The sequence below is a fragment of the Mus musculus genome, chromosome 1 (genome assembly GCF_000001635.26).
Source record: "Mus musculus strain C57BL/6J chromosome 1, GRCm38.p6 C57BL/6J".
NCBI lineage: Eukaryota > Metazoa > Chordata > Mammalia > Rodentia > Muridae > Mus > Mus musculus.
Genome location: NC_000067.6, coordinates 62,231,936 through 62,245,320, shown reverse-complemented (window position 1 = coordinate 62,245,320; position 13,385 = coordinate 62,231,936). Strand labels below are relative to the sequence as shown.

The window sequence follows — 13,385 nt, the reverse complement described above, 5'->3', positions numbered from 1 at the left end:
TAAACTAGTATAAAATCAGAATGGATAATTTTTATAATGCTTCTGTATGCAGTCTTTAGAGTATTTGGCATATTCTATGTACAAAAATAAAAACATGAGAAATATCATTACAAAAATAACATTAAAAACAAAGGAGAAAAGTGGGATTAACTTACTTATATCATTCCCATCTTTGATCTCCTATGAGACATGCCAATTTCTAAGCGGACTAACCCAAACCTACAAAAGAGTTCTATTCAAAGTACTTCTCTAACATTTGCCTTTAGAGGAACAGAAAATCAAGTTGTGTATAGTTTACAACAACTGTGTTCTACAGACATTCCCTAAATTTAAAAAATAGACGCTACTAACAAAGAACAAAACTGCTGACTAGCAGATCGTCAAAGACAGTCAGTTTATCCCCACCCACCCCCTGAGTTTACAGAGAGTTATGCAAGACACATGCAGTCTGCAAAAGGAGACGAGGAAATATGTGATATTAACAACGTCCATTGTCAGAAAACTTCCTACAATTTCATCTGGCCGCCTCGTGCAGGACTGTAGTCTCATTTCCTCCCATTGAACAGAGGCCGACATCTGCTCAGGCCTCCTCAGCTGCACTGCCCTTAGCCCTCTCTCCCTGTGTCACAGACACTGTCTGAAGCAGGAGTGGGAGCCCGAATGGAAGCAGGACACAAAATTCTTTTTTAAAAAATCTTGTGAGAAGCATCATTTTAAACTTGATTTGAATGGGGCTATAGATTAGGTCAACAAAGGGGCCAAAATTCTGAAGTACTATCCCTTAAATAATTGAGACTAATTCTTAAACACTATTATGGGGTCATAAAACACCAAGCCTGGAAATTAAAGATTTTTATGCCTCATCAAAAAGTCTTTGAATGTAGTTCGCTGGCATCCTGCCAATAAGGGCAGCTCTTTGGGGGGTGGGGGGAAGCCCTATGCCAAAGGCCAAAAAGGCAGCTGTGTTATTCAGCTTCCGAGGGCTTCCAACTCAACACCCACACAAGCTCAATTATGAACAAATTAAAGGGATCCAGACGGAACATAGTAATTCGGGTAATTTAAATAAATAGAGGAAAGTCTGCAATTAGTAGAGAAAGATTGATTTTCTGGAAAACCCCAAAGTATCTACACAGTCCCTTAAATTGTACCCCAGCCATTGAATAAGTATAGTTGCAGCCAATTGCTTAAAAATAAATTTCTTAAACATCATTGCTCTGTCTTAAACATGGCCACATGCATGTTCCAAAGATATCTACTAAATATTGAAACAAAAATAGCCTTCCCAAATCTAGACTGGTTCTACGAAATTAAGAATACCAAGTAAAACTACTGTCAGTTTTTGCATCATGCTTTACAGTGTGGCCACACTGAAACCCTTCTGGAGAAATTCCATATGTAAAACTATAGTTAACCAAATGAACTTTACAAGTTCAGAGAAAACAATTATTCAAAAAGAATCAGAGATTAATTGTGTACAAGTTACTTAATTAGCTTGCTTTTAGTTTATTAACAAAGAAAAATATATACTGTCACTCTGTATAGATCCCTACAAACCCCTTAATAAAATTCAATACCTGTTCTTGATTTAGAGAATAAAGGGACTAGTGAAAAAAGTTTAGGAAACTAGGACTATCATGAAGCTATTTTAACCTGATAAAGTGGTTGTCTCAGGAACCCACAAATACCATTTATACACATGCATACACCCCTACCCCCCTCACTCATACAATGAGGAAACATTCCTATTAAATCTTTAAACTCATTTTGATTATTTGATTCTAATGTTCATGAGAGAGTCAATGCATTCGAAGAAACAAAGTAATTTAACTTTGAAAGAAAATCTAGTTTTCTACTTAAAAAGATGAATCAGAAGAAAATTATCCTATAAGTAACTAAAATTCCTAGTACTGGCATGACAATTTGAGCAGGGCAGATTTATATGTCAATGAACCAGCATGTCTGTAAACCCATCCGTGTGTAAATGTGAAGGAGTCTACTATCTAATGAGGCTACATTCCAAATTAATAGTAAAGGTTAAATAATATATTAAGTTTTTAATCTTTCTTTAGAAATATTCATATACTATGAATAAAAATATATTATTAATCGTTTACATAAAAGCCACCTGAAGAAAATAAATGAGATAAATAGGACACCAAGAACCAGAACCAAACCAAACCAAACCAAAGGAAGACAAGATGGTTTATATGGCAATGAATCTAAACTGTTTGTACTTGTGTTTCTGTGTGCATACATGTTGCAGGGAGGGTGCCTGGGCACATCTCTGTGAATGAGTCAGACACTGACCACAGAGGCAATCTCAATCACTTTCCACATTAGATTTGAGACAGAGTCTCCCACTGTAGCTGGATGTCTCTTATTGTCTGGACTAGCTGTCCGGCGAGCTCCTCTAGGCCTTCTTGTGTGCCTTCCCAATTCCAGAATTACAAAGCATACTCACTTCTGATGCTTTTAAGGTGGGTACTAGGGCTCTAGGCTCAGGTCCTCATGGTTTTACAGTGCATGCCTTATTAAATGAGTACTTGTATCAGTCCTATCAAGCCATGCTTTACAGTAAACAACACCAAGATCAAAGGGAAAATGCAAGAAACAATTTACAACACTAAAATATACTATTCTTTAAAAAAAAAAAAAAGGAACAAATGACATCCTGGTAAAGGACAAATAAAGTAATTCAAATAGGAAGATACAAATGGGCCAAAAGAATGCTACATAAAATAAAACCCTTAGTTAAGTTCAAGTCCCATTTAAATGGAAGAGAAAACCACAGTGTAAATCAAGAGAGTCGTTCATTCTGTGCTATGCAGTGATTGCAGCGTACATGTGTCATGATCACGTGCGTGATGGCTCAGCAAAGTGCACAGCAGGGCAGGCAGGGACATTTGTGCATAAGCTCTGTGTGTGCCTGGTGACTAGGGGAAGGGGTAGGGATGTGGAGGCTGAAGTTTCCATAAGACTTTGCCTGTCTTTGGAAAGAATATAAGGAAAAATAGAAAATAAGTAAAAGAATAAGTAACTGGCATCTTGCCTTTAAAAACTCATCTCAACATCTGAAAAGGATTCAATACAGAAGTTAAGGTTATGGTTTGACTCAGTACCAAGCATGAGACAGAGATGGTGCCCACGGCCCTTTGAAGAGTCCTATAGACATTTAAAAAGACAGTGTTGGCTATACAGTCCCAGCTGGCCTTAAATCAACCTCCTCTTGCCTCATCCCACCACGTGGCTGGAGTTATACATGTCTTAAGCATCTACCACCACACTTAGGTCATGGAAAGTTTTTGACAGAGAACTAGCCAGTCTAAAGTCATCACTCAATAAATAAATATGGACATTTATCCTTTCATGTCTTTTTATTTTTAGCCAGATGAAGCTGATTCTTTTCCCAGGTTAAGAAAATATTATGTGAGTATTCTGTCTTAATATCGTAGATTAAAAAAAAAAAGGGGAATTAAATCCAGGGCCCAGTATGTGCCAGGGAAGTACTGTACCAGCTGAACCACATTTCCAGCCCTAGGGTTTATTATTAGTTTTTAACCTTTGACGTTGTATTTTATCCTGCTGAGAGCATTATTCCCCTAAACGTCATCATTATCAACACTTTAAACTACATATATATGTGTGTGTGTGTGTATGCATATATGCATACATATGTACATATGTATATACATACATACAATCTAGAAATCTCAATGGTGCTTTAAGCTACAAACAACACTCTACTTCTGTAATCAAGAGGCGACACTTCTAAATGCTCAGCACTAGAGTATCGCAGGTTTCACTCAGTGTGAAAGACAACACATTTACTAAGCTCACTGAACTTTCTTTCTGTGGATAAAGATCAAGATCTTCCCATACTGCCTACTAGCAAACTCCTTAGTCTTTAACTTATACTTCTCAGAAGGGGTTCAACTTTGACAACTGCTGAAAAAAAAGGGGGGGGGGGTTGTTTGTTTGGTTGGTTTTTTGTTTGTTTTTGTTTTTGCTTTTGTTTTTATTTTTATTTTCGAGACAGGGTTTCTCTGTGTAGCTCTGGCTGTCCTGGAACTCACTCTGTAGACCAGGCTGGCCTCGAACTCAGAAATCTGCCTGCCTCTGCCTCCCAAGTGCTGGGATTAAAGGCGTGCGCCACCAACGCCCTGCTGAAAAAAAAAAGTCTTAATGGCATCCAACTAAGACACTTTGGAACAGTGCATTTTAAACCATGTAGTTCTCCCTCTTTTTTTCATTTCTTCCTCTCTTTCTCTCTTCCTCTCTTTCTTTCCTTCCTTCCTTTCTTTCTTTCTTTCTTTCTTTCTTTCTTTCTTTCTTTCTTTCTTTCTTTCTTCCCTCTCTCTTTCTTTCATATTTTCTTACAATTTAGATCTTTAAACAAAATACTCTATGGACTTTTGAATAAATTGAACAGACATTATTATTACCACTTTTCATTAGAGTGTACCTATCATGACCAATAAAATGTGATGGGTGAATGCTAATACACATATTTCAGAAATAAGATTTCAATTTGAAAGAGAAAGTTTTCTCAAAAATAAAGTGTCAGTATTAATTATATTATCATATCCTTCAACCTTCATCAGAGAAGCTTCTACTCATAACTGATGGTGATTAACATGGAGACAGACAACTGGTCAAGCAAGGTAGAGAGAACGAGAGACTCCAGAATCCCTCGCCCTAAGTGGGACATCTCTATCATGCCCCCTGTTCCCAAGATCATTACAGAAGAGGGGACTAAAGGAGTACAAGAGTCAGAGACAGCAATGGCCACAAGGAAACTGTCTACTATGAACATGACCTGTGCAAGCTCAAGCCAGACCAAAGTCCAACATGGAGAAAGGGGGTTGGCATGAAGTCTCACCATCAGAGAGTATAGCCTCTGGTGAGCCAACCACCCTCCAGTGGAATGCCATAGCCTGAGGAATATATGTACAGGACAGGACTACTTGGATTTGATAGATGTAAAAGAAAAAGTGGGGATGAATTTGGAAGGAGCTGAGGAAGGAGATAAATATGATTAAAAATTAAATACTTTTGGACATGACTGAGGTTTAATAATTGTGTAGACTTCATAATATTTTTTATCTCTGAAAATGGATGATATACTAATTTTATCTTTGGCACAGATTTTAGAATTATAATGCTAGCCACTTTTTTTTTAATTAAATAAGGAAAACAGCAATATATTTTCCTCCCCAAATTTAAGAGCTGTTTTTATCCATTCATCTTATTTATAGAGAAACTGGCAAGACAGAACAGGAAATGTTTATCAAGCACTCCAAGAAAATGAATTGCTCCTTAAATTATTAGTAATCCCAGATGTCACTGTCACATTAGCCCTTTGGTTTGTCACAGGTTTGCTCTTGAGCAAATCCCCTTCTGACCAGCGCTCATGACAGCCTCCTTGCTGAGCGTTTCTGTCCATCTCACACGATAGGTCATTAGAGCAAATGCGTCCCAACCATTTAGTTAATTTCTAGAAAATGGAATCCATTTCCCTCGTTTCACTGTGATTGAACATTTTCCTGAGCTTCTGTAAGTGAGCAACTGATAAGCCCTATTTATCAGACCATTGGGTAGAGCTTGCACTTTTGATGGTTCTGTTTCCTTGTTAATGTTAATGAGATATGTAATATGCCTCCAGAAAAAAACAATTGCAGAGGTTAGCCCCTGAACACTCAAGATACAAGGAATATTTTGCTCGAAGTGTAGCATACACTCCGTAAGTCCCCAGAGGATGGGAGCAATGTTCTTCAGCATCTGAAAAGTCCTACAGCCTCATGACCTGCTCAACACTGTTGCCAGAGACCTGGATCTCCCCTTGAAGCCAACAAATGCTGTGCTGTTTAGTCAGTGCAACAGATCCAAGGCACTGCTCCCTCTCCAATGTCTTAGGATTTGAAGATATTTCATTGACAAAACCAATGGGGAGTAGCATTTGACCCATTTTTCCCCCCCAGGCCAAACAACAGCTATGCCCACCTGGCATGATATATGCAAACTGGAACCAAAACACAAATGCAAAGACAGGCCGGGGAGCTGGAGTTTTGTTTTTTGTTTTGTTTTGTTTTTTGTTTTTTTGGCCATTCAATTTTTCCAGGATTAGTTGTTTGTTTGTTTGTTTTTTTCTTCCCTGATCAACAGAGGGAGAGAATTATGTGGAATGCTGCATAAGACTAAGCATCTCTTTCCTGTTCAAGCAGGTTATTCACAATTACATGTGTCAGAGGGAATGGAAAGATAGGGTGAACAGCTTCTGAAGTTTAAGAGACAAAACCTGGACTACTTTTGAAAGTCAGATGTGTGGGGACTGGACAGCAGACCTGACGCACATCCCCATCACTTACCAAGGTCCATGCTCTTGGAGGCTTTAAGGTTAATCAATTCGGGCTGCCTGACTGGTGTCACCGTTCTGAAGTTGACATGTTGATCTGGAAAATATCCTGTGGAATCCACTCCAGAGCTGTGGAAAGAAGGTATGTGTTGTATTTGGGCTTAGACCAAAAGTCAGGGAGGGAGGAAGATTATGGATGGATATGGATACATAGTTCTCACACTGCGTATCTTCATTCTTCAGCCTGAAGCCATGTATTTTTTTTTTTTAATTATCTATAATCTTCTTTCAAAGTTCAGTCATTATCCCCCTCCTGTTCAGCCCTCCGACAGTTCCTTATCCCATTCCTCCTCCCCTATCTCCAAGAGGATATCCTTATCCCCACATCTCCAGACACTCTGCCAGGTCTCCCTATTTCCTGGGGCATCAAGTCTCTCAAGGATTAGGTGCTTCTTTTCTCACTGAGGTCAGACCAGCCATTCCCTGCTGGATATGTGTAAGGGCCTCAGGTCAGCTAGTGTATGCTGTCTGTTTGGTGGCTCAGTGTCTGAGAGAAGTCCAGGGTCTGTTCAGACTTCTGGTCTTCCTAGGGGGTTGCCCTTCTCCTCAACTTCTTTTAGCCTTTCCCTAATTCAACCACAGGGGTCCCTAACTTCAGACCATTGCTTGGGTGTAAGTATCTGTGCAGCCATAAATTTCAAACCTATACTTGGCTCTCAGACTTCTTTTATGGAATGTAATAGTTCTGGCCTATGTATGTTATCCTGCAGTATAATTTAACTATTGTGTTTGGGTTAATAGCATCTTTTGTTCTTCCAGTGGTTTCTACTAATTGGGATCCTGCTGCATCATATACAACTTCAGGTGGGTGAGGGGTGCTCAGCAACCCCCAACACTTCAAAGGATGTTTCTAGATACTAGCCCAGCCCAAAGTGGGCTCAGAGATTCCTAGGGGATAAGTGGGCCCTTTTAAAGAGCAGCGAAAGGGATGTCTCCATAAAGAAACCCATCTTGAATGACTGATGACTGCAGGAGACTGAGTTTTACCTTTCTCGGTGATCTTCAAAGAGTAATGTTAATGCAAGCAGAGTCTGTCCATCAATAACACCAAAAGAAAGCCACAGGAACAGCACAGTTGACAATTTAGACACAAATACATTAAATGCCCTTTATGGATTTCTTAGTACTTGGGGGTCAATCTAAAGACTGTTGCTTCTACTGAATACTCTATTTTGCTTGGGGATTCAGTACAAAGGATTATATAAAGAAATTTCAGATAATGGCTTACTTTTGTTTAGAAAGAAATAAGTACGCACTTTCCATAAATTAAGTTGTAACTGCTTTCTCCTTTGTACTCGAGTTTGCTAAAGTGTATATGAACAGCTCATCTCAGCATGATTTCTGTCCTAAACTCAGCCTGGGTGACAAGTCTGAATCCTTAGACAATCTCAAAGGATTGAGGCTGAGCTTTAGAGAGTTTGGCATTTTAAACAACAAACAGCAACAACAACAACCTTAATCTTGTATGAGGAGTTCCTTAAATGCAGAGAACAATCTCAACTTTTAAACTAAATATAGTAGCTAAGTTTAATTTTTTAAAAAACTTATCATTGATGTTTAATATTCCCTGTTATTATTGTGAAATAGTAATCCTTAAGAATGAATAAATGAGCCTATACTCACTTATTATAACCCAGTGGGTAGAAATAGAATGTTTTCTGAGAGGTACCACAGTACAGTATGTAAGAGTTAGGGCCATAGTAACACAATGGACCAGTTTACATCCTGACTAGATGTGTGACTCAGGCAAGTCATTGTACCACAGTGTCCTTTTACATAAAAGGAGCATCACTGTATTGTCCACCCTTAGGCTTCAGTCTATAAAATGTGCAGTAAGAAAACCACTCTGTAAGGCCATTGTAAAAGCTTAAACAAATTCAGATATGCAAAAATAGTGAGAATACTGCCTACCACACAGTAAGAGCTCAATGTTTGTCATATTTTAATATTATAAGCTCCATTTCTGTGGGCCAAGGTGGTTATAGAACGAGGGGCCAGGATTCTCTCCAATGCAAACAGTATACACATTCCATGAAAACTATGTAGAAAATATGAGTTGGTAAGTGGGTACACTGTCAATGGAGAAAGCCTTCAATGCTATAGACATGTCTACTAGTGATGCCAGAGAATGCCAACTGTGCCTAAGAATTCATGACTCATTTAGTGTTACTGATGCCAGCATGATCAAATGCAAATATTCCAATTTCCCCTTGTAATTTTACAGAATTCAGAGATGCTGCTGAGATCAAGAGCTACCTTGTTCTTTGGTACTGTGGTAGCATGTGTCTTTACATGTGTTATTCTTCCTTTATTTGTACGTAAGATTTTAGGGTTTGATCTTGTGTGATGATGCAGGTTTAATGTCAGCAGGACACATGATCTTCATAAATTCAAAGACAAGGCAGAAGGAATGAAGGGCTTGATTAGGGAATTAATGATTAAGGAATCATCCATCTCTTAGATGTGGCTCAAAGAAGGGGACTGATGGTCCTAGGTCACACAGCTGCTCAAGAGCAAAGCCTGGGCCCCAGTCACAAGCCTGGATTAAAATAGTGGTGTGAATACATAAATATTAATGTCTTTTCTCTCTAAACTGAAGGTCTGATCAGTTTCCTAAGTAACTTGCATTTTAGGTTTGCTTTTGCTTCAACAGAGTATAGGTTGTGGTGAAAGAAAAGAAAACCAAATAGCAGATCCAAGATGATGCTTCATATCTTAACGACAGTCTTTCAAGGAAGATGCTTATGGCCAATATGAATATTTCTCTTCAAAGCAAATATTTCATTGCATTTAAAGTACTCTGCTCATAACAGACTATGGGAATATACCCAACTGATGAGTGTATTGGTTAATCCAATTCAGCCTTTTAGATTATCTTCTCAGTGATTGGCATGCCAAGAATAAGAGCTCAAAGCATCTAAACTTTTGGGAAATAATCAGTCTTACCTATCACTAGTCTATAAATAGTGTGGGGGTGACATATGATTGAGTATCAAGTTATGATCTGCTCAAACAAAACAAATCTATTTTCATAAAAATATTAGGATATAATTGAGGAAAATAAGATAAATGAAAGCTGTACTGTACATATGAATGTTGCAAATCATTTACCCGTATATACATATGTCTGATTACATCCATTAATTTGAAGTTATATACATCTGTTACCACTATTTCGAATGTGTCCAAATGCACAGTTTGAAAACGTTCATTAGAAGGATCCCTATTGCCATCTTACAAACTGGAAATGCAAAAGATGGCTGAAGTCAGACCTGCAGATATTTAAGGCAAGACATGAGGGTCATGCAAGACAATGATGAAGTTAGAGCCAATGTCAGCAGCTAGCACACTGAAGTAATGAGTGTAGTATTGAATCAGTTAATGTGAAAATATTTTAGCCATGTAAGTTAGACTGGTTGAATCGTTTGCAATTTTATGTTACACATCGAAAGCATTTGGAGTCAGAGTGACACAATGATTAAGTATAAAATGTGACATATTTTAATTTTGAAGGAAGTTAGCATGTGCTCATGGCTGAATGGGCTGCAGTTGGAGGCTGTGGGAAGCTGGAAGCTGACAGCAGGCCAAAGACGTGTCCTAGATAAAGGCCGTGTTTTCAGCATGAACAACCAGGGAATCTCTCAAATAGAAATGATACTCTTGTCAAATTATGCTGCATAATGAATAAATAAGGGTAGCAAGAAACATATGCCACTGTCCTGAAAATGGTGACAAACCAGGAATATGAAAGACACAGGAGCCGGAGTGGATGCTCAAGGAGAACTCCCCGAAAGTAAAAGACAAGGAGGAAGATTTGGAAGACTGGCCAAAAAAATTGTTTGCAGCGTCACGGGATCTATGCCTTGTGTATGTATCAGGGGCATATAGCTGAGAAAATATGAATAATGAAGAAATAACCAAATGTTGTCTAAATTGCTAACAATATTATCTTAGAGTTTCTATTGCTATGATAAAATACATGACAAAAAACAACTTGGATTAAAGTGGGGGTAGTATTGTATTTTACAGCATATAATCTATTATCCAAGGAGCTGGTGTAAGGGAGAAGTGCTGCTTATTGACCTGCTCCTCATGGCTTCAGTCTGATTTCTTCTAGCACCTAGGACCATCTGCCCAGGGGGAGCCCCATCCACAGCTATCTCTGCCCTCCCATACCAAGAAAATACCTCCATAGACTTGCCTACAGGCTAATCTTTGGTGGTATCTTCTGAGTTGACAGTCTCTCCTTCTAAATAACTCTAGCTTGTGTCAGTTGACAAAAGCTAGCCAGCACAGATGCTCAACATATTCTGTTATTGTTTGGCTTTAATCACTCATTGAGACTTCACAGCAAAAAACCACATTTCCCATATATTTTGTTTTTTTTTTCATACAGATTTTAAACTTCTCTCTTATGCAATATCATTGATATAACAAAAATAAGTTCTGATTTCATGTTGTTTTAAAGAATAGGTATTAAATTTGATCAAATCTACTTTCCCCTCTATATACAAGAGAGTTTCTCTTGTATAAAGGAAAACTTGAACTCTGAAAGCACACATTTCCCTTGTGGAGAGCTTTTCCATGTTTGATTTGAAAGGTGTTGGGGGTGGGGGCAGCCTTACTTGCTCAACTTCTCTGGCTCCCTTCCAGTCCTTCCTCACACATCCAAATCCCACTGCTGCTGGTCACCTAGGCAACACAACAGCTTGCAGGATGGTACAGGTCACAGGTTCCCAGGAGGGGGGAAAGAGTTGCAAAGCATTAAGACTTGTTTTATCCACCTCAGAAATGTCTCTGTCCTTTCCTACCAAATAATTTCTCCTTTCTCTTAGATCCTGCTTCCCTCGTGTCTAACAAGTCCCAAGGGCTATAGCTTCCCCATCCACACATGAAATTGCTCAGGGTTTGACACTCATCCCTGGTGTTGAAACATCTAATGCTTCTCCACTGCTTTTCAGAGAAGCAAGGTGCTCATGGAACATGGCAGAGCAGCTGCCGTGGCTTCTTCCTCCAGATATCAAAGTTTTGGCTACACTGAACCCAGTCAGTATTCTTCCCTCTCCAACCAAGGCTTGTCTTCTGCTGCCTCCCTGCTTCATGAGCCCCTCATTTTCCATGAAACCACTCTTTCTCTGATGTAACCTTCCTTCATCCTGCAGAGTTGGGGTTCAGTCTTCTGGGCTCCCAGGGCATTTTGTACTGATCTCTCCATCTAATCTTCTTAAGAGAAAAATACATTTTTTTCTTTAGTCTAAAAAGCATTTGGTTTGGGTTTTTTTTGTTTGTTTGTTTGTTTGTTTGTTTGTTAGTTTTGGTTTTGTTTTTGTTTTGCCTACAAGGAGTTAAGTTTTTTCATGGCATTTTTCCAACAAAATTTTTTCATCATTTTTTTCCTCTTCCTCACTCCATCCTCACCACATGGACTATCCCACTCATGGCCTCATCCACTTCCCTGTCACACTTGACCTGCTGTGGCCGTCCCTCTCTCAATACCTCATGCTCCCTCTTTAGGTTGCCTCTATGGTTTGGTAGTCTATATGTACTCTCAGAAAACAATCTCTTATTTACATACCTACAAGCATTAAACGTTATGATCTGATTACAAGAGAGAACATGAGAGTTTTGCTTTTCTGGCTTGGGTCACCTCCCTTAGTGCATTTTCCATTCAAACTGTACTCCTGCAAGTTTCCTAACTTTGTATTCTAAATAGCTAAGTGAAATGCATATATTCATATATACCTATAACATTTCATTATCTATTTTCTTGTAGGCGGGCATCCAGGTTGGTTACATTCCATTGCTATTGTGAACAGTACAGCAATATATGGGATTTACAAGCAGCTCTGTAGCAGAATTGAATTCTTTAGGCATGTGGCCAGGACTGGTATACATTGGTCATATGGTAGTTCGGATTTAATTTTTCTATCTTTGTCTTTGTGGTTCTATGAAAGTTTTGAGTGCATTTTCTTAATTTTTGAAATTATGAATTAATTATCTAATTTCTCCTTTCTCTTTCATTTCTCCACCCATCCACACACCACTTCCCACTCTCCTTCAAATCCATGGTCTCATTTTTTTTTTTCACTAATTGGTTTTGCATTCACTTATCCACACACATATATGTTCCTACATATAGCTTGTTGAGTCCATATAATGTTAGTTGTATGTATGTTTTCAGGGCTGACTGGTTGGCACTGGACAACCAAATGGTGTGCTCTTCCCTAGGAAAGACCACCTCTCCTGGTTCCAGCTTTCCTCGGTTGGCTTTGTGTAAGGTTGGGGGCTTTTGGTTGTTTTTATAATCTACTTTGGCATGGTCACTGATGCCATCCTTGTCCAGCTCAAGTTTGGACAGCCATGTTGGTGAGACTTTATGGATGTAGCTTTTGATATTACTGGAGACAGAATTTGGCAGCAGACTCCCTGATCCTCTGACTCTTACAATCTTTCCACCCCCTCTTCCACAATGTTCCCTGTATTGCAAGAGTTTTTTGTAGATGTACCCATTGGGACTGGGCTCCATAACTCTCTATTTGGATAGGTTGTGGTTTTCTTTAGTGGATTTCATCTATGGCAAAGAGAAGTTTTCATACCAAGTTCTTAAATGGTTGTGCCAGTTTGTATTTCCTCAGCAGTGGACAGGGGTTTCTCATGCCCATAGCCCTGCAGTCACTTGCTGTCACCTGTTTTCTCAATTTGTTCTGGGTGAGAGAGAATCTCAGGTGGCTTTAATTTACATTTCCCTGGTTGGGAATGATATTGAACATTTAAGAGCTATTTGTTGATTATTTGTTTCTTCTTTTGATACAGTCTGTTCATTTCAATAGCCTAATATTGATTAGGCAGCTGTATGATTTTAGTCCTTAATCTTTTGCAGATCTTCATATATTCTCGATATCAATGTATTCTTCCCATCACAGCCTGTCTGGGACAGAGCTGACTGGGATACTCCCCATTCCATATGCTG

General features: G+C 38.9%; 1 protein-coding gene across 4 annotated transcripts in view; it reads right to left on the bottom strand.

The window, feature by feature from the left end:
- Pard3b (par-3 family cell polarity regulator beta) overlaps nucleotides 1–13,385 on the bottom strand; it is a 1,003,618-nt gene that overhangs the window by 396,964 nt on the left and 593,269 nt on the right. For all 4 annotated transcript variants that reach the window (XM_011238602.3, XM_006496298.3, NM_001081050.2 and 1 more), the window contains one exon: nucleotides 6,369–6,484. In XM_011238602.3, coding sequence (XP_011236904.1) covers nucleotides 6,369–6,484 — 116 coding nt within the window. The remainder of the gene's footprint in view (nucleotides 1–6,368; nucleotides 6,485–13,385) is intronic.